We start from the raw sequence: 26,336 nt of genomic DNA on the forward strand, positions 1-26,336 counted from the left end.
ACATCAATTTGAGTCTGGGATGGGATAAACCTGGTAAGAAAGGTCAGTCATTTTCTCTTCTTTGTTATCCTATCCTGGCTCTGGTTCCAGTGTCTCTTTTTTTTTGGAAGTACCAGGGCCAGGGATTGAACCCAGGACCTAGTATGCGGGAAGCTAGCACTCAACCACTGAGCCACACTGGGAGACCAAACCTGGGATCTCCTGTGTGGGAAGCTGGCATTCAACTGCTTGAGCCATATCGACTCCCCTATGTCTCTTAGTGTTCCCTTTGCCACTTCAAATCTCTTCTACCACTGGAACAAAGATCAAGTGAATATTAACCACCCAATTCTTTAGATAGAATGATTTTCAGAGTTAAGAGCTGACTCAAATATTACCACCTCTAGGAAAGGTTCCCTGAGCAGTTTCCTGCCTCCAACTTCAGTTTGAGGATCATGTTCCTCCTCTATACTCTCATGCCACCATATGCATATCTCTAGTACAGTACTTACAGTACTGGGCAGGAATTTCTGGTTCACTCATCTCACCTTTATAAGCATCTTGGGAGCATGAAAAATGTTTCGTTCATTTTTGTATTACGAGTATTTAGCATAGCTCCTGGAGAGCTGGTGTAAATTAAATTAGTAATTACAAGCAGACTTTAGAGCCAGACTGCCCAGACTCAAATCTCAGCTCCACCATTTATTACATGTGAAACTTTGGGGAAGTTATTAACCTCTTTGTCCTTCAATTTCTTCATTTGTTAAATGTGGATATTTATATCAACCTCACGGGGTTGTGAAGATTAAATAAAATAGTGTATGTAAAGCACTGAGAATAGTACCTGGCTAATGGTGAGCTCTCAAGAAATTTGGCTAGTATTTTTATTTATTAGTAGGTGTTTCAGTTTTCTAGGCTGCCTAAAAAAATACCATGAAAAGGGCTGGCTTAAACAATGGGACTTTATTAGCTTACAGGTTTAAGGCTAAAAGAATGTTCAAATCAAGGTATTATCAAGGCTAAGCTTTTTCCCTGAAGACTGTGGTGATCTGGGGCTGGCTGCTGGCAATCCTTGGCTCCCGTGTCACATGGCAGCATCTACCTGGTCTCTCCCCCCCCGCTCTGGGTTTAGTTGATTTCAGCTTCTTACTTCCCATGACTCTCTCTCAGGTCTGAATTCATTCTACTTATAGGTTTAAGAGCCATCCTGACTGGGTTGGGCCACACACACCTTAATTGAATCAACCTCATCAAAAGGTCCTATTTACAATGGGTTCAACTCACAGGAATGGATTATATTTAAGAAAAAACATTTTTCTGGGGTATACAGAGGTTCAAATCACCACAGTATGTGTTTTAATTTCTTGGTTTCAACAAAATACTATCTACTAGTTTATCTGTCACACGGTAAGCACATGGCAATGTCTTCTCCTTTCTCCTCCAGGTTCTGCTGATTTCCAGCTTCTGGCTGCTCTTGTGGCTTCTCCCTGTCTTTCACTCTGTCTATAAATGCTTCCAGTAATCTGGATGAAAGCTCAACTTGATTCAGTTGGACCACAACTTAATTGAAGTAACATCTTGCAGAGATTTTAGTTACAATGGGTCCACACCTACCAGAATGTGGACTAAGATGAAGAGCACGTCTAAACTGGGGTACATGATTCAATCTACTACAGATGGTACAAAGATGTCAGCTTTACTAATTATAGAGTAGGTGATTCCAGAATCTCCCTAGATACTGATAAAAATCATCCAGTTGTAGTTCTATATTTTTTAAAAAGCTCTTTAATATTTAACTTAAAATAATACTATTATAAGGCCCAGAGCCTCAGCAGAGTTGCAACTCCTACTCTCTGGTTCATCGGACTTAACCAGGTCAGCTAACAGGGGGGTAAGGATGGTTAACCACCACACCAGGGAACTGAAAGAGTCTACAACTGCAAACAGGAGAATCCCATCCATCAGCCATGTGGGATCTAAGCCCCCTCTCGATTTAGAGGTGGAGTAGACATTGCCTTCCCAAGGTCCACAGGATGGAGGAATAAAGTATGGATTAGAGTGGACCTACTGGTATTCTACTACAGAATATTCATGACTCCAGCAATGGAAGAAATTGTATAATTGATGTGGAGACAATTGCCACAGGAGTTGCTGAGGGCAGGGAGAGGAAAAAGAGGTGTAATATGGGAACATTTTTGGGACTTGGTGTTGTCCTGAATGATACTGCAGAGACAGATGCAGAACATTATATATCCTGCCATAACCCACTGAATGGACTGGGAGAGAGTCCACTTGTGGAATGGACTGTTCTGCCCAAGCTGGGTGGGTTTGACAGGCTTGTCAAAAATCACTTGATCATATAGATGTGAGGGTCTGTTTCTGAACCATCAGTTCAGTTCCATTGATCTGTGTGTCTGTCTTTATGCCAGTACCATGCTGTTTTTACCACTGTAGCTAGCTAATATGATTTAAAGACTGGAAGTGAGAATCCTCCAACTTTGCTTTTCCTTTTTAAGATGTTTCTGGCTATTAAAGACAACTCACCCTTCCAAATAAATGTGATAATCATGTTTTCCATTTATTTTAAAAATGCTGGTGGAATTTTTATTGGGATTGCATTGAATGTGTATATCAATTTGAGTAGAAGTGACAAAGATATTTAGTCTTCCAATCTGTGAGCATGGAATATTCTTCCAATTATTTAGGTCCTTTTTAATTTCTTTTAACAATGAGTTGTAGTTTTCTGAATACAAGTGCTTTACATTGTTCTTCAAGTTTATTCCAAAATATTTGGGTTTTATCTGTCATATTTTATTTTCACCACTCTTTTTTTTTTTTTTTAAAAGATTTATTTATTTATTTAATCCCCCCCCCCCTTGGTTGTCTGTTCTTGGTGTCTATTTGCTGCGTCTTGTTTCTTTGTCTGCTTCTGTTGTCGTCAGCGGCACGGGAAGTGTGGGCGGCGCCATTCCTCGGCAGGCTGCTCCCTCCTTCGCGCTGGGCGGCTCTCCTTATGGGTGCACTCCTTGCGCGTGGGGCTCCCCCACGCGGGGGACACCCTTGCACAGCACGGCACTCCTTGCGCGCATCAGCACTGCGCATGGGCCAGCTCCACACGGGTCAAGGAGGCCCGGGGTTTGAACCGCGGGCCTCCCATGTGGTAGACGGACGCCCTAACCACTGGGCCAAAGTCCGTTTCCCTATTTTCACCACTCTTGTGACACTTTTAGTTATTTTACTAATATAATCTTTGTTTTTAGACTCTCTTCCAAGCCTCTCTCTCCTGTCTTTTCTTCTCAGACTGTAGCACACCCTTTATTATTTCCTGCAAAGCTGGTCTCTTGGTTTCAAACTCTCTCAGTTTCTGTTTATCTGTGAATATTCTAAACTTGCCCTCATTTTTGAAAGACAACCTTGCTAGATATAAGCTGGAAGTTTTTCTCTTGCAGTATCTTAACTATATCACACAACTATCTTCTTGTCCCCATGGTTTCTGATGAGAAATTGGCACTTAATTTTATTGGGTATCCCTTATATATTATGCATTGCTTTTCTCTTGCTCTCAGAATTCACTCTTTGTCTTCGACATTTGACATTCTGATTAGTATGTGTCTTGGAGTTGATCTATTTGGATTTATTTGGATGGAGTATGCTGTGCTTCTTGGACACAGATATTTATGTCCTTCACTAGGATTGGAAAATTTTCTGCAGTTACTAAGTGAGGCTGGTGCAGGTCTCACCAGCTTCCTCCCTGCTAGAGGTGGGAGTGAAGCCTAGGCTAGGACTGCAGTCCCATCTGGGTGAAAGAAATTGGTCTCTATCATCACTGTTTCAGTCAGCCCAGCTTCGCCTCATGCTGGGAACAGAGTCAAAATGGCAGCTACTGGCCTCTTTCCAACTTGGACAGGTTCAAACTTTAGCTATTCCTAGGGTTATTTAGCTAGCTGAATTTACTAATCAGTAGCTGAAGTTGGTGACCAACCGTCTCCTCCTCCCCTGCTTTTAGGATATGGAGCTTCCAATTCCAGCCATAGACCATCTCCCATGGTGGCTTGCACCACCAGAGTAGGATGATCACTGGTCTCTGTGGCGTGGCCTGTATTTCCCAGAGAGGCTGGGGCTTGGGCTACAGCTGCAATCTGATCTGGATGGAAAGAAGCTAGTCTCTACCAGCACTGTGATTTTCAGTCCTCCCTGCTTCCCTTTTGCCATGAGTGGTTAAGATTATGGCTACTGGCCTCTTTCTGACTTGGATAGGTTCAAACATTAGTTGTTCTTAGGATTACACTTTAGTCAGTCAAATTTACTACTTAGTAGCTGAAGTTGGTCCCCAACTGTCTCTTCCTCCCATTTTTTGGGAGGTGGAGCTTTCAATTCCAGCTGTGGAACAGCTCCTGAGGCAGCTTGTGCCTCCAGTGGAGGATGGGCACCAGCCTCTGTGGCATGGTGTGTTCTACTCATGAATCTTCTCTGCAGATGGGCAGTCTCCTCCTTCCATTCCTTCAAGGATGTTGCAGATACTCTTCTGGTCTGGAACCCCCAAAAAGGTGCTTTAGATAGCTCTGCATGATTACTAACTGCCCTGTAGCATGAGCTGACTGTAGGAGCTCCTGACTGCCATCTTGCTGGTGGTCTCTCCTATATATACATATATATATGTATATATATTTTAAGATTTTTATTTATTTCTTTTCCTTGCCTCCCCCGCCCTCCCACTGTCTGTTCTCTTTGTCCATTTGCTGTGTGTTCTTTGTTTGCTTGCACTCTTGTCAGGCGGCACCAGGAATCTGTATCTCCTTTTGTTGCATCATCTTGCTGCATCAGCTCTCCGTGTGGGCAGCGCCACTCCTGGGTGAGCTGTGCATTTTTCGCATGGGGCAGCTCTCCTTGTGGGGCACATTCCTTGCATGTGGAGCTCCCCTACGTGGGGAACACCCATGCATGGCAGGGCACTCCTTGTATGTGGAGCACTACGCATGGGCCAGCTCACCACACAGGCCAGGAGGCCTTGGGTATTGAACCCTGGACCTCCTATATGGTAGGCGGATGCTTTATGAGTTGAGTCACATCTGCTTCCTATATATATATTTTTAAAAGATTTATTTATTTATTTCTCTCCCCTTCCCGCCCCAGTTGTCCCGCCCAGTATTTGCTGCGTCTTGTTTCTTTGTCCGCTTGTTGTTGTCAGTGGCACGGGAATCTGTGTCTCTCTTTGTTGCATCATCTTGTGTCAGCTCTATGTGAGTGCGGTGCTATTCTTGGGCATACTGCACTTTCTTTCGCGCTGGGCGGCTCTCCTTACAGGGCGCACTCCATGCGCGTGGGGCTCCCCTACACGGGGGACACCCTGCGTGGCACAGCACTCCTTGCGTGCATCAGTACTGCGCATGGGCCAGTTCCACTTGGGTGAAGGAGGTCCAGGGTCTGAACCGCGAACCTCCCATGTGGTAGATGGACACCCTAACCACTGGGCCAAGTCCGTTTCCCCCTATATATATATTTTTTAAAGATTTATTTATTTCTCTCCCCATTCCTTCCCCCATCCCGGTTGTCTGTTCTCTGTGTCTATTTGCTGTGTCTTCTTTGTCCGCTTCTGTTGTTGTCAGCGGTAAGGGGATCTGTGTTTCTTTTTGTTGCGTCATCTTGTTGTGTGAGCTCTCCATGTGTATGGTGCCATTCCTGGGGCAGACTGCACTTTTTTTCGTGCTGGGCAGCTCTCCTTACGGGGCGCACTCCTTGCGCATGGGGCTCCCCTATGCGGGGACACCCCTGCATGGCAGGGCACTCCTTGTGCGCATCAGCACTGTGCATGGGCCAGCTCCACACGGGTCAAGGAGGCCCGGGGTTTGAACCACGGACCTCCCATGTGGTAGACAGATGCCCTAACCACTGGGCCAAGTCTGCCGCCTATATTTTTTTAATGTAACATTTTGTCTGATCTATTTATCTCTTAAAAATAAAAATATATATATATTAAAAAAAGAAAGGCAGTATGTAATCCTAGCTCTGCCATTTAATAACTCTGTGACTTTGAGAAGTGACTTTTACCTCTTTGGGTTTCAGTTCCTATATCTCTAATACGGGTATAATTTTGCCAAACTCTACAGATTTGGCAAGAATTAAAATAAAGAAGGCATGTAATATATGTAAAGTACCTGGCTCATAGTAGGAATTCAATAAATGTTCATGGACCTCTCCCTCTTTTCTGTGCCCTCTGGAAATTAAATTTGACAGCTAAATAGCATTCTCTGCACTTTCAAAGCTATTGTGGTGAGAAGAAAGATAGAAACAACTAAATGGAATAATAAATCTCCTTGACCTGAAATTTTAAAGTGGATAACTAAGTAATGAAATAGCACTAGTAAGAAAGAGATGGAAAGAATGATGGAATTATAAAACCCATAGGAAAGTTATTATGATACTATTAATCATTTTCATTCCTGGCTATGATGATGAAATTATATTTCATACTCAGTAAGGGGAGAAATTAAAGTTTGAAAGTGAAATTAAAAGTGTTTTATGTAAACAAAATTGTCTCCACTTTCCAGATGTTTTTATCAGAAAACTACTTCAAAATGAAAGACCTTTTTATTTTTTTTCCCTTCCATTCCCCCTCACGTGCCCCTGCCCTGTTGTTTTTATTGTTTGTGTCCATTTGCTGTGTGATCTTCTTTATCTATTTCTCTTTTTGTCTTCTCTTTTAATGTTTCTCCTTTTGGATTCACCGGGATTCAATTCTGGGGACCTCTGATGTGGAGAGAGGTTACCTCTTAATTGTGCCACTTCAGTTCCTTGTCTCTGCTGTGCTTCACCTTGACTCTCCCCTTCGTCTTTTGTTGTCTCATCATCTTGCTGCGTGACTCACTTGTCTGGGCACTGGCTCACCACGTGGACACTCACATGGGCCATGGGCATTGGCTCACAGTGCGGGCACTGGCTTACCACGCGGGCACTGGCTCACCATGTGAGCACTCATGTGGGCACGTGGCTCACCACACAGGCACTCGGCTTGCCATGCGGGCACTTGGCTCACCATGTGCACTTTTGGTTCACTGTGTGGGCACCCACATGGACACTCCGCTAGCCGCATGGGCACTTGGCTCACCTTGTGGGCACTCGGCTCGCCACACAGGCACTGGCTTGCTGTGCAGGCATGCTTTCTCTTCTTTTTCACCAGGAGGCCCCAGGAATCAAACCCAGATCCTCCCATATGGTAGGCTTGGAGGCCTTATCACTTGATCCACATCTGCTTCCCTTTTAATAATGAATTTGAGAAGACCTCTCTATGTGCCTACGTGTCTATCAGCATTCTAGGTGAGAGGGCATATGAGAGAAGGTGTGAGAATAGTTATTAAAGGAATAGTAACATTATGTGATGTTAGTCATATAATATCATACTAGTTTATCATTGCCCTACTTTACAAATGAAGAGCCAGGCTCTGAGAAGCTAAATATCTAATGCCACAAAGTCACTAAGTGGTGAAACCAAAATAAAAATTTTTTCAACATCAAGGAATGTGTAGTTTCATTGTTCTTTTCATAAATGGTCTCAATTTGTTTTTTCTTTTTATTGCTGCCTATTCACAATCAGTGCAGCTGGTATCCTCGGTGCCTGCCCTCTGCCCAACATAGCTCCCAGCCGAGAGCAGATCTGGTGGCTGAAGTTTTGGAGGGGTCCTCGGGAACCATCTCACCTAAATATGCTCATTTACAGATGAGAAAACTAAGGCCACGATGGAAAGGGTCATTGCTTTTTTTCCATTAACTCAGTAGTGATTTATTTATTTTAACAATAAACTTTATTTTTAGAGAAATTTTAGATTACAGAAAAGTCACATCAAAAGTATAGGGGAACTTTTTATGTTTTGCCTCAAGTGGCAAGCAAATGTCATTTTATGTGCCATTTTGTGCTGTTATTCAAATTTCTGGTAATTTAGTGAGATGAATGACTTGAGATTTGATTATTGGCTTGGATATTTTAGGTAAAATTTCACTTTTGTTTTATAATAGTGCTTTTTTTTTGTTTGTAATTAAACAGATTGTTAACCTAATGTGTGGCCTCCTGACTTTAAGGAACTGTGCAGCCATTACTCCCTGAGTAGCCTAAAGCTGCTAAGACATTGAAGCAACATTGCTTTCGTTCCTTAATATTAAAAACCTACAAAAGTTGGTGTAAATTTGTTTGTATATGTTACTTACCTTCAGAGCTAAATGGTAATCTGAACCCACATTTATATAAAGACTTTTCAGGTGAAAAGACTTTTTTTTTTTTAAGGATTGTTTACCAAACGCAATTCTAATAGCTTTTCTTCAGTATTTTTGTGCACTAGGAGCAGTTGTGTAGAAGTTGAGTAATGCTGGTTAGCTGTTAAAATGGCATACTGCAGTGCAGAGTGCTGTTTCCTGTTTTCTCTTGATTGCTCCTGTGTAAAGATGCCTTGTCAAGTAGAAACAAAAGGCTGTCTAGTTTATTAAAATGCCTGACAACTGCATTTCCAATCATCCAGGCCTTGTATATAAATAATGGAGCATACAGTGAACACATTTAGGTAATGATAAATACATTTTCTCCTTCTTCCCCTCAAAATGGTAAATCTGATCATCCTGAATGAACTTAAAATATGAAAAATGTTAAGGAAGCAAATGGTTTGTAACTTTGTAAGTACTTACAACATGGTGTATCTTTCTGCTTATGGCTATTCTGTACCATAACCATTGTTTCTGTAATTTAATTAAAACATTTTTTTGGTGTTAGCTTTTCTCATGAAAAAAAAAAGTATAGGAGATTCCCCAACTCCACCATATCCCTGTAGGGAATAAAATTATGCTCTAAATTAAAAAAAAAAAAGAGTATTAGGGATTCCCATATAATGTTGCCCCCCCCACACACATATTTTCCCCTATTATTAACATCTTCCATTAGTGTGTGGTACATTTGTTACAACTGATGAACCAATACTTAAGCACTGCTACTAACCAAGGTCTATAGCTTACATTATGGTTTATGCCTTGCTGTACAGTTTTATAGCATTTGACAAATGTATAGTGTCATGTATCTGTCATTGCAGTATCAAACAGAATAATTCCTAAATCAAAATTTTAATCAAGTCCTCACCAGTACGAAAGCCATGCTCTTTCCATTATTCATATGCCCTCAAAGTATTACAAATCTAGCTGGAAATACACAGTACTAATTGATGAAACTTAAAACAAGGTTTACTAGTAAGAAGGCACTTTTTCACTGGACCTATGCCATTCCATGGAAAGAATGTATTCAGGGTTAAAACCTTTAATTTATATAACACTTACTACATGTTAGATTGGGTTCTTTCACAAAAGAGCCTATTGGTTCCCTTACATTAAGAGTTGACTATCTCTAAAAACTTCAGTTTTTGACTGGCTCACAGGAGTACTTTTGGTACACCTTGGCCTCAAATCTACAGATGATCCTAAGTCAATGTTAAAAACACGAGGGCTTTCTAGAATAAGTATCTTAGATACAACTGCCTTTCACATCACTTTTCTTTTGCATTTGGGGGTAGGTTATAGGCAAGTACAACATATGAAATCTCTAAACTGCTTTATCATTTTCTATCTTATTGGCAATCTACTAAATATGCTTATCAGGCTTTCAGCTCTATAGCACCTCAGTATGAAAGACAAATGCCTCATGCTCTGTCTCTTAAGATTCCCTCTTGTTTTTCCATTAATCATTGTTAAGTTGTCACCTGCTTAGCCTTCTGGATGACCCTGTATTGTTGTTCAAGTTTGTTAAAAGTACTACCCTTGTGTTTTCTTCTTTAACTACATTTTACGACTCTATACTCTGTGTTAATTGTAATGATATAATTGATAAGCTATTGGACTCCATTCTGTGAGGTTTTATCTTGAACTCCATTATCTATAATAGGTTACTTGGCAAGGTAAGTGACAAGAACCAGAGTACTACAGTTATTCTGAAGATAAAGCCCTCCATGGACAACCAGGCAAAAGCAAAACATCAGCTAACTAGAATATTTTGAAACTGAGACATCATGGCTAACTTACGGCTAATTTTTTGTTAACTGATAGCCACCCAGAATCTCAACCAAAAATCTATTTTGCTTCAATTATTGTTTAAAAATCTTTCTAGGTGATTTGCTAGGCTGATGTATCATTGTTTCATATTACTCAGTATGTAGTAAAGAAAACCTTTTGAAATCCACACACTTAACCACCTTTCCTGTAAGCACCTTTCCTGATGCTTAAGCCTTATACAGAGAGAGTTGTCTATGCAGCAGTGCTTGCTGGAGTTAGAATAGGGAGGCTGTAATGCTTTCAATTTAGTACACCTTCATTGAACTTTTACTATATATAAAGCACTTGCCACTTATTATAGGGGCTACTGGAGCCTACTCAAGGAGTTTGGATTAACTGAGGAGATTGAGTATGAAGATTCAGTACTTTATTTTTTGAGGTAAATGCTCTGAATATTAATTACATCAGTTTCAAAAACAAGTACAAAAGCGCATTTCAAAGTTTGATCTAATTTTTTTTTAATATTATCCATACTTCTGGTCTTCTCCTTGAGTATGAATATTAAACAGTATTCTTATCGATAATGGGAATTCAAGTGTGGCTTTTCATATTCTCTTAACTGGGTTAGGTGGGTAGAAAGGCGGGTGTAGTACGTCAGAATCTTGGGGAACAGGGAGAACACTTAGAAAACTAATAGATCTAGTGAAAAACAAAGCAGTGCTTTCCCCCAATATTTACATGTGCTTTTAATCACAGTAGTTAATGCTTAGAAATTTCAAGTAATATTAAAGTAGGGGATATGGTTTTTTTAAAAAGAGAGAAATTAAGAAACACCAGTATAACAGAATTTTAAAGAATCATGAAATCTGAGCCTTCATATTTTGTCTCTAGACAAAAATACACAGAAAGTATTTAACAAATGTTTCGAATTGAATAGAAACAGTGGCCAATTAACCCAAAATATAATTAATTCAATAAATACACATATAGAAAACTGTAACATTCTTAAGAGTTGTGCCTAGGGACTGAATAAATTGACAACATAAACTTTGAGTGGAAAAGAAAACTTGTAAATCCCAAACACAGCAAGATACTTTTGCAACTTTGATTTCCCTCCCTTCTTTCCATTCTGACAGTTGGTGTTTCCAGCTGCTACTACAATTGTAAAATTTCATAGAAATAATCTCTTAACCCCTCACCTCCATCTCCTGATAACTTACACACAACAAACATAAAACTGGGGACACATGCTCAGGTTGAGAGCAGCTCTGACCTCTCAATTGCTACGTCCTCAAGCTGGGTATCCAAAGACAACTAAGATTTTCAATTTAGACTTTTTTGGCTTTCATTCCCCAACTACCTCACTTCATAACATTTTCACAGAATATGTTATTTCCTACCCACTGTCAAGTTATAGATCACTGGTAATGTTCAAACCAAACCATTTGTATAGTTGGAGGTAAATTGAAAGAATGCCATAGTAGCAGGCCCTCCCAACCTAGTGGCTGTATGTGCAAGGAATACATACCTCTAGCTTCAGAACATCATGCTGAAGTTTACGCTGAAATTCTAGGAAGTTTTTGATTGTCAGCTTCCCCTTGAGATCAGCTCCAAAAAAGTAGGTTGTGAGAGCAGAACACAAGCCAGACTTGAGAGTGTTACCAGTAGTGGAACGATCTCTGTGACGCATACCCATGCTGGTTTGGGAGCGAATGATGCTCTGAACCTAATAGGGATGCAAAACCCCACCAAGAAAAAATTACAAAGTGAAAACATACAGAAAAGGAGGAATAACTGACTACTGATTGCTTACTATTTGCCTCCACTGTGTTACAATTATCTCTTTTAATGCTCACAACAACGCTATGAGATGACTTCTGTTATTTTTCTCATTTTACAGATGAGGAGACTGAGACACATTAAGTTAAATAACTTATTGAAGGACATAGGCTAGCAAATAACAGAATCAGATTCTAGCACAAGCAGACTGGCACCTTTATAATGGTATGCTCTTAGGAAATCTCTCTTTAAAAAAGAGTATGCATTTGTTTTTGAGATTCAAAACGTCTCTCACCCAACTAGAACAAAAATCATCAGCCTCATAGTAATGTCTTCCATATCTCAGGAGACTTTAAAAAATTTCATACTCCTCATTATGGACTCTCTAGTTGAAACAAGTTGGGCAGCACAACTATAGGCAAGTACCCGACATTTAAGAGATACAACACTTATTACAATGATACATGAAATGTAAAGTCATTGAAATAATTCTCCAAGAAAAGATGGGGAATTAGTTCAATCATTTGTATATCTGAAGTGAGTTTTTCAGAAACAACAATTTTTGGGACTAGCCAGAGTAGCCTAACTACGTAAATGAGCTTTCTGAGACAAGGCTATGATTGATATAGCTTTTTTTTACAACCAGTTTCTGTAATCATTTCTACCTTTTTACTACTCTTTCTTAGCCAAAAAAACACCAACTACTCAGCATAATTAAAATTAGGATATCTAAGGATAAGTAATAAAGGGTAATACATGTATCCTTGCGGGAGATGATCTTTAAAGGGGCAAATTTAAAACAATACTTAAAATTTTAAGATTCACCTTAATTAAATCTTTTATCTTTTTTTAAATTTTATTATTTTATTATCTGTAACCATAAAAACGATTTAAGAAAATTTAAAGGTGTTTATTTTTTTAAGATGGCAATTTTTAATTATAAAAATTAATCTGATTATAATAAAAGGGCAGAAAGTACAGAAATAAAATAGGAAATGATAATTTCCTATAATCCTACCCTCCAGATAATTGTTTACACTTTTTATACGTTCAGACTTTTTAATCTATATGTAAAATGTTTGTGTATATATATGTAAAAACACACACTATTTTACATAAACGGAGTTTTACTCTGTAAACTTTTCATTTAACAATGTGATTTCTTTCAATATTAAAATACATATATATCTACTTCACAGATAATAGCTGCACAGTTTTATTGAATGGGATTTAATCAATCACTAATTGACAGACATTTGTTTTCCATATTTTGGTATGAGGAACAAAGTAGTAATAGACAATTTTTTCTTTTCTTTTTTTTCATTTTACTAATAGACATTTAAATGTACATTTCTTTGTGATCTCATGCCAAAGGCAGATGGCTGCCTTTTCACCCTTTTGACAAAGACCTCTGCGGTGCAAAAGTGCTGAATTTTCAGCAGGTCCCATTTATCTTTTTTTTTTTTTTAAGATTTATTTATTTATCCCCCCCTTGCCCTTGTTCCTTTTCTTTTGCTGTCTCTTCTCTGTTTCCATTCGCTGCACGTTTTTTCTGTATCAGCTTGTCTCCCTTTTGTTGCATCATCTTGTTGCACCAGCTCTCCAAAGCACATGGGCCGTCAGCTCTCTGTGGTGCATGGGCCAGCTTTACTTTCACAAGGCGGCCATTGGACAGGAACCCAGAGCCCCCCATATGGTAGATGGGAGCCCAACTGATTGAGCCACAGCCACTTCCCTCATTTATCTATTTTTTCTTTTATTGTTTGAACTTTGGGTATAAGGTTTAAGAAACTACTGCCTACCACAAGATTTTGAAGATGTTTTACTACAGTTTCTTGTAGGAGTTTTATGGTGGTTGTTTTTATATTTAGTTCCTTATCCATTTTGAGTTAATTTTGTATAAGGTGTGAGATAGGGGTCTTCTTTCTTTCGAGTATAGCTATCCAGTTCTCCTGGCACTATTTGTTGAGTAGACTGTTCTGGCCCATCTGGGTGGGCTAAACAGTCTTATAAAATATCACTTGACTGCAGATGTGTACGTCAATTTCTGAGTTCTTGATTTGGTTCTGTTGGTCAATCTGTCTGTCCTTTTGCCAGTACTATGTTGCTTTTACCACTGTAGCTAAATAATATGCTTTAAAGTCAGGAAGTGATGGCGGTGGACTTGGCCCAGTAGTTAGGGCATCCGTCTACCACATGGGAGGTCCGCGGTTCAAACCCCGGGCCTCCTTGACCCGTGTGCAGCTGGCCCATGTGCAGTGCTGAAGCATGCAAGGAGTGCCGTGCCACGCAGGGGTGTCCCCCACTAGTGGACCCCACGCACAAGGAGTGAGCCCCATAAGGAGAGCCGCCCAGTGCGAAAGAAAGTGCAGCCTGCCCAGGAATGGCGCCGTACACACGGAGAGCTGACACAACAAGATGACACAACAAAAAGAAAGACAGATTCTCCTGCCGCTGACAACAACAGAAGCAGACAAAGAAGACGCAGCAAACAGACACAGAGAACAGACAACCAGGGTGGGGGGGAGGGGAGAGAAATAAATAAATAAATAAATCTTTAAAAAAAAAGTCAGGAAGTGAGAGTCCTCCAGCTTTGTTCCTCCTTTTTAAGACATTTTTGGCTATTCACGACCTCTTACCCTTTCTTTGCATTTACATGTGCTCATAGAACTGAGGTCTAGTCAACAAAATGCAAGAGGAGGTAACATGTGCCACTGTGGGACTAGCCCATAAAAATCTCCCAAATAAAATATTCTTTCTCCTTCTGAGGCTACCTTGGAAACCACATGATAAATGAAGTGGAAAGAACCAAAGTTTGAAGTCAGGAATGATCTGCTCAAAGCCACTACTTATCAACTTGAGCAAGTTACTCGACCGCTCTGAGTCAAAGCTGCTTTATGCAAAATGGGGACAATATTACTCACATTTACAGGGTTGTTTGAGAATAAGAGATAATGTATGTAAACATTTCTGGAGTAAAGGGTTTTCCACAGAAAGGGTATTCTACAAGTGATAGCTATTATAATTTTGATTAATCATATCCTTATACTGATCTAAACATAACTCTATCACCCTTTTTAGAAATAAAAGAAGTAAAGCTGAGATTACATCAATAAAGATTAACAGACACTATATTGTTAACAAAGAATTTAATTTTTCTCAACTATGACTATTACATCAATTAGTATGCATAACTAAAAGAGAGCAATGAAATAGATATTTCAAAATTATTTGCAATTCAAAGTTTTGCTGTAACTTATAAAATCTATCCCTAAAACATCCTCCTTGATAAATATAAACTATGTGCCAGCCACTAAGGAATACAAAAAAAAAAAAGAAAAAAAATTAGGCTTAGTCGCTGTCCTTAAGGGAATACAATCTATTGTGGACACAAATATGTATTTAGATAACAATAACATGTTATTTTGAGATAAATAGCATAAGAAGAAAAAGCTCACAGGAAGTAGTGAAGTATAGAGGAAAGAAGTGAGTTTTATAGTCTCAAAGGAAAAAAGGGTCAGAGATGAAGACTTTGCAATGGATAATCCACTAGAGCTAATACTAGAGAATCCACTATCCTCCAATAAGAACACACAATCTCTAATAGTGGCTGTTCGATTATTCCTAAACCATTTATCGGTCAAATAGTGTGTGTTATGAAAAAGAGATGTTAAAAGTCTTTGGCTCTCTAAATGGTAACACAGTATAACTGAAAGACACTAGATGGGGAATCAGGAATGGGGAATCAGGAAAAATGGGTCTGATTCTGCTACTCTGTAGTGAAAGGAAAGTTTAAGTAAGTCACTTATCCTCTTTGGGTGTTAATTTTCTCATTGGAAAAATTCAGGGTTAAAGTATATTATCTCTAAGGCTCCTTATACCTCAAGTTTCTCTAGGATAAGATCATAAATTTTGTAGCTCTGCTTTTCTTCTTGGATTCATGTTTTTGGTTTTTTTTTTAAAGATCTATTTTTATTTCTCTCCCCTTCTTCCCCCACCCGCCATTGTCTGCTCTCTGTGTCCATCTGCTGTGTGTTCTTCTGTGTCCACTCACATTCTTTTCAGTGGCACCAGGAATCTGTGTATCTTTTTGTTGCGTCACCTTGCTGCGTCAGCTCTCTGTGTGTGCGGCGCCACTCCTGGGCAGGCTGCACTTTTTTCATGTGGGGCGCACTCCTTGCGCGTGGGGCTCCCCTATGGGGGGGACACTCCTGTGTGGCATGGCACTCCTTGCGTGTGTCAGCAGTGCGCATGGGCCAGCTCACCACACAGGTCAGGAGGCCCCGGGGTTTGAACCCTGGACCTCCTATTATGTGGTAGGTGGACGCTCTATCAGTTGAGCCAAATCAGCTTCCCTGGATTCATGTTTTATCATGTAAATAAGAGTAGGTGACATTTGTTTTTCAAGCATATGGAAAGAAATAAGATAAGATGTGCAATGGATTTTTAAATTAAGTTGATTAAATTAGATTTTAAATTGAAATACAGGATAATGAGAATGATACTTCTTCTATTTGAAGGCAATGCACAATTCATTGTGCCTGTCAGAGTGTGAAAACTGAAGAATTTTCTAATACAAGTGAACCAGGATGGGGCATCAGCATCAGGAACTGTCCTAATTTAAATATTGTCAATGGTTATGAATATTACAGCTTATATCCTTCCTATGATAGCACTTATTTATTTATTTTTAAAGATTTATTTATTTTATTTATTTCTCTTCCCGCCCCCCTGCCCCAGTTGTCTGTTCTCTTTGTCTATTTGCTGCGTCGTCTTCTTTGTCTGCTTCTGTTGTTGTCAGCGGCATGGGAATCTCTGTTTCTTTTTGTTGTGTCATCATGTTGTGTCAGCTTTCTGTGTGGGCAGTGCCATTCTTAGGCAGGCTGTACTTTATTTCGTGCTGGGCGGCTCTCCTTATGGGGCACACTCTTTGCGCGTGGGGCTCCCTGACGCGGGGGACACATCTGCGTGGCACGGCACTCCTAGCATGCATCAGCACTGCGCATGGGCCAGCTCCACACGGGTCAAGGAGGCCCGGGGTTTGAACCATGGACCTCCCATGTGGTAGACAGATGCCCTATCCATTGGGCCAAGTCCGCTTCCCTATGATAGCATTTTAAGTCTTTCTTCCTTTTAACTGCATGTTAGCAGCAAAAGCCTTGTGATGGCAGTATGTATGTAATAAATAAATGACTGGGGAGAAAGGGGTGTTTTTAGGAAAAATTAATTTATGTTAGTATATTGAGGCAATTTGAGATTATTTTATGAATCCCCAAAAGAGAAAAATTATGTTTGTAAACTAATCTATTTACTTGGGTTTATATCTGTTGATTGCATTAGATTCAGCTGAGGGGTCTTTGATTAGATTACTTGATTAGATCGCTTTGGGGCTTTGGATTGGACTGTGTCACTGAGGCATGACTCGGGTTGAGTCTCTGCCCCTGTAAGCTGGGTCTGATATAAATGACACTCAGACAGAGGGGGGGAAAAAGGAAACTGCAATGTTTCATCCTGCCATATAAAAGAGGATCACTTAACCATGAAGCCCAAGAGGGTGGGCAAGAGAAGCTCAAGAGAAGACCACCTTTGCCATATGCCTGAGAACTTAGAGCTGAACTTGGGAAGAAAGCAGAAGAGCCAAGACTGATATAGGAAGCCCTAAGAGACAAGCCCTATGCCAGTTTGTTGCTAAAAATTTGGCAAGAAAGCCGAACAGTTGAACCTGAGTAAGGAAGCCCAGAGGGGAAGAAGAGGCCAGACAGAGATTGCCTGCCATCTCGCTTCAACACATGGCAGCGGACTTTGGTGACGAAGCACCTCTTATGGTGTGCCTTGAACTGGGCTATTCACAGTCTTGGGAATGTAAGTTTATACCTCCAAAAAACCCCCTTTATAAAAGCCAACAGATTCCTGGTACTTTGCATTGGCAGCCCTTTGGCAAACTAAAACAGGCATCTTTATTAATGATTACTAATACCACAATCTAAATGTTGTCCCAGCTAAGTGTAAACTATTACTAATCACTAATGTACTTTCATTAAAGGCTCTTTTTAAGTACATGTCACCAGATTTTATGTATGTGTGCCTGTGTATGTGTGTGTGTAAGGGTGTTTTCTTAAGAGTTTTTTAGTTGAGAAATATTTTCTTAAAAACTTTTTATTTAGATAACTGTTGATAGGGTTACGACATAGGATTCAGTCAAAATATATTAATTCAACTAGTTATTTGAATGCCACAATGTGCTATGTATTGTGGAGAAAACGTAAAGAAAAAAATGTAATACATGGTTTCAAACAAAATTTCATTCCTTTTCTTCTCACAACTGATAGTTATCACTTCTCCTACTTTGCAACTAAAAAGTATTTCTGTCATGGCCTTGGGTGAATGTAGCCCAAATAGTTATAAGATATTTGCTAGCTTAGTTCTGTTTTATGATCCGCTATCAAAGGGTAAAGGAAAAAGATCTGTGTGGTAGAAAGGTCAGAGAAGACTCTGATTAATGCTCACTACTTACTGATAAATGCTTTTAGCAAAGTGATTTGAAAAAAGACTAATATTACTTATTAGTTTGCTTTATGCTACATTAACTTTGAAGATATGTGATGATAGATGAGATCCTCATACTGATTCTGTTTAACTTTCTTTATAACCTTGATAAATACACTGCAATATCTGAGAAAAAAATCTGTTTGGAAATCAGAGCAATGTTTGAATGTATTAAAGTCTATGCCTCTTTCAACTTAATAAATTAAGTGACCATATTTTCAAAGAATGTAAAATGTAGAAAGATGAAGCAGAGAAACTGCTAATGAGAGATGGTCACACATAAACCACCTTATAATTATTTTTTGTTTTTTCTTCTAAAGAGTTTACTTCCTTGTGAACAATATTACTATCAGTTAACAAAGCCAATTATCAAGGGACCACGTTAAAGGAAATTAGCATTCCCTTCCCTACCAAGTGAACAGAATAGTAAAGTAACTGCACTAAGTCATTCAGCATGTGAGCACCAATGCCAAAAATAAAATCCATGTGCCCTACTTTAAAATCTATAGTTTAGTACCTCTAATAGGAATACAGAAGTTATGGCAATTTTGCTCCTGAAGAATACCCTAAATAATTTCTGAGACTATCTCAACACCACACTTCGTATTTTTTATTTTCTTTCTCTTTATCACTTCCTTCTTTTTCCCCAACTACCCTTTAATTTTTTCTCCCTCCTACTTCTTAGGACTGTTTGAAGTTCTTATACTGCTTTTCAGCCTCTCTCTTAGCATTTAATACTATAAAAGGCCTTAATCAGCTTCTGGTAATTGATAAGTAGCTCCTATCAGGTCAATCTTCTCTCAGATGAAAAGTATAAAGTATAGACAAACCACATAATTACCTGAAGGCACTAGAGAGTGGTCATGGGCAGATTCTGGAAGGGAGCTGAGACATGGAAGAAAGGAATGACACTGGTTGAGTTTCCTGTTCTATATGGTTTTTAGCCTGAAGGCAGTCCTCAGCTGTACCATAAGGATTGGCTAAAATTCTAATAGAAAATCCTCTGTTTTTTGAACTTAGAAAAACCAGAAGCTAAGGAGGTTGGGGATCTCAAAAAGGAGAAAATCTGAGAGAGGAAGCCCCAAATTCTATTTATAAATTCCAGCCAAGTACAGTTAAGTTAACTGCCTACTAAAACAAAACAAAACAAAACAAAACACCAATAATCTTCACATGAATATATAACAAAATCCAGAGTCTCCAGGTCCTCACAATGTTCAGATTATAATCCAAACTACTTGACAGATGAAGAAACAGGAAAATGAGCAAGCCACTTTCCAGCGAAAACACAATCAATGAAGACCAATCCTGGGATGACTCAGATGTTGGAATTAGCAGACAAAGATTTTAAAGCATTTATTATAATAGTGCTTGAGTAGAAAAAACATGGTTGAAAAGAAGGAAAAGAGGAAACTTCAGATGAGGAAAAAAAAACTACATAAAAAAACAGGGAAGCAGACTTGGCTTAACTGACAGATCATCCGCCTACCAAATAGGAGGTCCAGCGTTCAAACCCAGGGCCTCCTGGCCCATGTGGTGAGCTGGCCCATGCGCAGTGCTGCTGTGTGCAAGGAGTGCTGTGCCACGCAGGGGTGTCTCCCATGTAGGGGAGCTCACGTGCAAGGAGAGCTGCCCTGCGTGAAAAAAGTGCAGCCTGCCCAGGAGGGGTGCTGCACATATGGAGAGGTGATGCAGCAAGCTGACGCAACAACAAAAAAAAGAGACACAGTTTCCCAGTGCTGCCTGATAATACAAGTGGACACAGAAGAACACACAGCAAGTGGACACAGAGAGCAGACAATGGGTGGGGGGGGGGAATAAATAAAAATTAAATCTTTAAAAACAAACAAACAAAAAAACCAAACAGAAGTTCTAGAGTGGAAAAAGGCAATATCTAAAATAAAAATTCACTGGATAAGCTTAACAGCAGAGTGGAAATGACTGAAGGAAGAGTCAGTGAACATGAAGATAAATTAATAGCTATTATACAGACTGAAGAACAGAGAGAAAAAAGACTGGGTGTGGGTGGGGTAAGAACAGAGCCTCAGGGATTTGTAAGACAATAACATAAGGTTTAATATTTGTGATATTGGAGTCCCAGAAAGAGAAGTGAGGGAGAATGGGACAATTTTTTTTAAAGAAATATGGTAAAAAATTCTTTAAATTTGATAAAAACACACAAAAAACCAGATAAGCAGCTCATCAAATCCCAAGAGGGATAAATGCAATAAGAAAACCACACTCAGGCACATCATACTCAAACTTCTGAAAATCAAAGATAATGAAAGTATTGTGAAAGCAGACAGAGAAATACAACACAAAATATATGGGGGAACAATGATTCAAATAACCAGTATCTTTTTTTTTTATCAGAATCAATCGGAACTAGTAGAACAATAATACTTGAAGTTAACATTGACAGAAATAAAGGGAAATAATTCCCTAATCATAGTTGGGGATTTTAACAACCTCTTCTCAATAACAGCTGGAGGAGCTAGGTTAAAAAAGAAATCAGTAAGGACAGAACACAAATTATCAGGAAGGGATATCATTACAGATCCTGCAATCCTTAAAAAGAATAACAAGGGAATATTATTAACAACATTATACTCTATATTAGATAACTTAGGAAAAATTTACACATTTCTTAAAAATTCAGATAAGTGATTTTAGACTTGAAGTTACCATCTATTTAGGTCTAAATTGATTGACTGAAGAATTATTCAGGGAAATGAAAAAGAAGGCAAAAAAGAAGTATTCTAAGAAGGATGTAAGTGCCAAAGAAGGGACTAAATGGGAAAAAGCTCTAATGTCTTAAATTTAGACAAACTTAAGGTGATAATTCTTCTCATTCTAGGCCTATACACAGGACTGCTTCAATTCAGATCTTCAGTATATCACTAAAACAGACTGAGAAAGACCCAAGGTAAAGCAAATTTAAGAAAAATAGCAGAATATGCTAGTTTTATTCACAATCATCTGAGGCCTGGTAAGACCAGTAAAATACAGGATTGGAAAAGTGAAGCTATTATTATAGATAGATTCAGGGTGCACGTATGAATAAATATCTGTAGGCATTTTGAAATATTTGTCTTTGTGCAGTTACTAATTTTACAAATATATTATACTCAATACTTTCTCCTACTTCCTGGAATATTTGTCCCTTTGCTCATTTTGAGAATAGAAAAATTATTTCTCCTACATATATATATTTTCTGTTTTGAAACTACTTCTTGCAACCATAGCAATTGTATCTACAGAGGTACCAAGGCCCCCAACTGCAAAAGTTCTATGGAAATGTAATCTCTTCCTAGGATTCAGAGAAAGCGTTACACATGCATGACTGGACCCTACTACAGTCAGAGGTGCAGTACCATTTTTCCTTCCCTTACAGAAATCCTTCAAGAACATATATCCTTCATCATATCTTAAAACCACCTGGCAAGTAGAAGCTGTTTGATAAATGTTGAAAAAAATATATTAAATAGCTATAACTGAGTCTCACAGCTGGAGGCATGACAGTCTGATTCATGATGGGGAACCAGAGAAACCTTGATCTTAATCATTTGCCCAAATAATTCCTTATGTTTTAGAGTGGGGAAAAAAATCTGTTAGAAGTGAGGGTAATTTTAAGAGATGATACATTAAGTATCTCAAAAATCTGGATAGTCTGAGTAGAATGACTAAGGTCAAGGTACATAAAAATGTGTCAAATAATAATGTTTAAGTTTAAAGGAACTACCCAGGATAACTTGCCTGTTCAAACTCCTCCATGTCTACTTCTCCATCTCCATTCAAGTCAAACATCTTGAAGGCAATTTCAAAATTTCTCTGAGGAGCTGCAAGTAGAAATAAAGGAAGGAAAGAAGAAAAGAAGGAAGGAAGGAGAGAAGAAAAGAAGAAAAGAAAAATACTTAGAAGGCATCGACCAAACCCCTCCCCCACTTTTTTTTTCCTTAAAAAATTTTAAAGAAAACAGATGGTTAAACACGAAAATGTAATATCAAAGTCATAAAATGCCACCATACTTACCTAGCTCAATCTTTCAGCAATATTTTTCAATATCAAAAGAGAATTTTAATGTAGCCAGCAAAGATAACACTTGTCTATTGCTTTCTTAAACACTTCATATTTGCTTTCTTAGATACCAGCCTCTTAGCTGTGTATTATTAATATTATTGCCTTGTTGCTTAAACATAATATTATTTATCTGGACAAGAAAGTCTATCTGGGATGAGACATATCATAGTCTATGATGAAAAAAGAAGAAAGGTGAAAACCTAAGTCTCTATCTTGCTTTAAAAACAAGATAGGGGAAGCGGATGTGGCTTAAGTGATTGAGCTCCCACCTACCACACAGTTCAGTTCCAGGTGCCTCCTAAAGATGAACAAGACAGCTGATGTGGGGAGCAGGTGCGGCAAGCTGACACAAGATAACGTAACAAGAAACACTAGCAGAAAAACATTATGAGAGACATAACAAAGCAGGGAATGGAGGTGGCTCAAGTGATTAGGTGCCTCCCTCCCACACAGATGTCCCTGGGTTCGGTTTCCAGTGCCTCCTAAAAATGGAAGATGAGCACACAACGAACAGACAGAGCAAATGCAAACAACGAGGGGATGTAGAAATAAATAAATAAATCTAACACCCCCAAAGCAGCTAGTTTTCTCTTTGTTCTTATTTCTCCAATTTAATTTTTCCTCCCCTCTCCCTTCCCTGTTGTGCTGTCTGTGTCCATTCACTGTGTGAACTTCTGTGTCTGTTTCTTTTTGTCTTCTCTTCTTGTTTTCTCCTTTAGGCTTCACTGGGATTCAATCCTGGGAACCTCAGTTCCTGGTTTCTGTCGCATCTTGCCTTGACTATTCCCTGTGTCCCTCTTTTGTTGTGTTATCATCTTGCTGCAATGCTTGCCAAGTTGGCCTGGTACACATTTACTGGGAGGCCCTGGGGATCAAACCTGGGTCCTCCCATATAGTAGATGGAAGCCCAATCACTTGTGCCACATCCACTTCCCTCTCCAATGTAATTTTAATTCCAAAATTAGGATGAAGTTTTAAAATGAACTGAAAAATGCAAAGCTTGCAATATATTTTCTTTCCTTTGAGTGAATGCTGAAGACTTCTTTAATGTTCATAGATCAAGCAAACGATATTTAATGTAGTTTGCACACTGGAATAAAACATAAACCTAGCAGCCTTCTCTCCTTACCATGCTGAATGTTTCTGGTAAAGTTTGCTATATCATTTACTTCCTTCTTTTGATGATTCAAATTTATATAACTCTAAAGAATAAGTCAAAATATAATATCCTATATACCCTAATTTCACCAAATTAAATTTTCAATTAATGCCATTCTTACAAAAAATTACATATAGGTAGATAAAAATGTAAAAAAGGACTTTGTATGTTACAAGCAATTATACAGAGCCCATATTCCCATATTGCTCATTAATGTGTCCTTAGCAACATCTTCTGGGCTTAAATTCCGTTTTTGACTGGGTAGGTATCTAGGCTGTAACCTCCTGGCTTTTAGGTGCCTGGGTGAATTATGTACCTGTCTGTTCTGATGTCTACCTTACTTGATACTGGCTTCCAACAGGTTTGCTTTTCTTTAGGCCACAATTACAATTTCTGGGAAAGGATGGAACTGGGGGATTTGAATTGTGTATAATTATTGTTGCTTCTAAAATTTTTCTTGTTTGTATGAATGCTACCTTTTACTGAGGCATTATTATATGCTAAGCAGAGCTAGATAATTTAGGACTGTATACCATTAGCTTTTGTACTCTCATTCCTGAAAATGTTTGTTTCTTTTTTTTTAAACAGAGGAAATTAGGGCTCAAAAGGGGTTAAATGACTAGATGAAAACCACAAAGCTAATATGTGGCAGACTGGGAAGTGAACCTAGGTCAACAATGACTTCAAAGCTTTCAAGCTTTTCATTAAGCGACATCGGCTCCAATATGAATACAGAAGTATTTATAATAATGAAAACATTTTCTCTATTCTGATATGCTTTGATGTAGAAACAAACAACAAAACAAGACTCACTGGTTGTGTCAGTCCCTACAAAAGCAGAGTTCCAAGCTGCCCATCTAAGGAAATACCAGATTATCAAAGAAACATTACATATGTTTGCTCAGTAGTTAGATTTGGCTGCACTAAATGGAGACCCATAGGCTATATTAGGTCTTCAGATATGTTTGTCACATAGTTTTTAAAAGTCTGAATATGAATCTCTCTGGATAGGGACTGACATAACCAGTGAATTGATTTGTTGTTTGTTTCTCAGTTAAAACATATCAGAATAGTCTGTTGTCATTATTATAAATACTTCTGTATTCGTATTGGAGGCCACGTTGCTTAATAAAGCTTGAGGCTTTGAAGTCCTTGACCTAGGTTTACTTCCCAGTCTCCTGTTTTTCCCTTTGTTCTCACACTTGGCCATTTCACTCATAAACATTATAGGCCTAATCCCCACAGACACTTAAGATCATCACAACTGCAGACAATATGAAGACGCTGAATGTTTCAAATAGGAGAGTGACACAATCAAGAAGGCACTTATAAAAGGACTTCTCTGGTTACAGTGTGAAGGATGAGTTAGAAAAGAAGAGCTAGTTTCAGAGACGATCACTGAAGCTCTTATTGAAAATTCAAACTGATTGCAGTGGTAATGAAGAGAAAGCAAACTTGAAATACTTTAAGGAGACAGAAATTACATAACTTAATGGTTAATTGGCTGTGATGAGTTGAGAATGAAAAGGGATAAGAGCATGAGTGGTTTAGGTTACTGGATAGCTTGCATTTCATTAGCCAAAAGAGAAAAAACAGAGGGAGAAGGTCTGCGGAGTGAAAGGAATTCAAATGGGATCTGCTGAATGCAAGGGGTTTACAGCTTACTCAGACGGAGATGTTCAGGATATTTAGCACGTAGCTGGAATTATGGGTTTAAATTTTAGAAGAGAGAGGCTAAAGCTGGGAACCATTAGCATGTTTGTGGTTAACTGCAGAGGGCCTGAAATAGAGTTGCCTAAGGAGAATTCACAGTTGAGGAGAAAGGTGAGGAAAGGGTAGAATGAAGTAGGATTCCTACATTTAAGGTGCATGCGACAGGACGCAGTGAAAGAGAAGGTGGAATCACAGTATCAGAAGAAACACAGTCCAAATTAATAGAAATAGGGAAAAAATTGGCAAGAGAGAAGTCATTATGTTTCCACAATGAGGGATTCTGAACCTGTTTTGCTTTACAGACCTTTTTTGCCAGTCAGGTGAAATGACTACTACAATAATTTATTTATTGCACACATTCATAAGTGAAGAAAATGCTATATTTCAATTACAGGTCAGAGAAAACAAAGATAATAAGCTGATTTTTTTTCAGTTCAGGCTCACAGACCCCCTGAAATCTTTCCACATGGATCCCTGGTTAAGAACTCCTGCCATAAATGAATGAAAGAAGCATTCCTATTCCCTATCACCACTTCTTACACAGAGGGAACATAAGAGTGCTTAAAATTTTACCTCTATCATGATCTTTTGTTCTTATTGTCCTGAGTTTTTTGAAGGCACATGCCCAGACTAATCCTGGCTTAGTGACTTTCAAACAGAGTTTTTTGTTTTTTTTAAGGAGGTACCAGAGATTGAACCCGGGTCCTTGCATATGCAAAGCGGGCGCTCAACCACTCAAGCAGCTACAGCTGCTCCACTAGTATCTGTTTTATGTGGAGCTATTCGGAGGGTTTTTTTAAGTATATGGACGACACTCTATAGCTTGAACTCCTCTATGTTCTGGTCACTAATGAGGCAAATCAAGTTAACAGCCTTGCACATTCTCATTTAGGCCTTGCCACGCTTTTAGAAAAGGTCCTTCCTGCAGCATCTCTCTCAATCTGTTCAATTTTCATCTGCTCATCTTATCAAAGCATAAAAAACCAACTAGCAAACCAAGAAACAGAAAACGATTTGCTTTAAGTGAAACATTCTACACCAGAATATGCTGTCAGGAAATTCC

General features: G+C 38.9%; 1 protein-coding gene across 1 annotated transcript in view; it reads right to left on the reverse strand.

Moving 5' to 3' along the window:
* Positions 1 to 26,336, reverse strand: part of MICU1 (mitochondrial calcium uptake 1) — a 257,726-nt gene that overhangs the window by 74,019 nt on the left and 157,371 nt on the right. Inside the window, exons 7-8 of the mRNA XM_058299000.1 lie at positions 22,078 to 22,160; positions 11,525 to 11,722 (exon numbers count right to left, since the gene is read on the reverse strand). Coding sequence (XP_058154983.1) covers positions 11,525 to 11,722; positions 22,078 to 22,160 — 281 coding nt within the window. The remainder of the gene's footprint in view (positions 1 to 11,524; positions 11,723 to 22,077; positions 22,161 to 26,336) is intronic.

Source organism: Dasypus novemcinctus, chromosome 6 (genome assembly GCF_030445035.2).
Source record: "Dasypus novemcinctus isolate mDasNov1 chromosome 6, mDasNov1.1.hap2, whole genome shotgun sequence".
Taxonomy (NCBI): domain Eukaryota; kingdom Metazoa; phylum Chordata; class Mammalia; order Cingulata; family Dasypodidae; genus Dasypus; species Dasypus novemcinctus.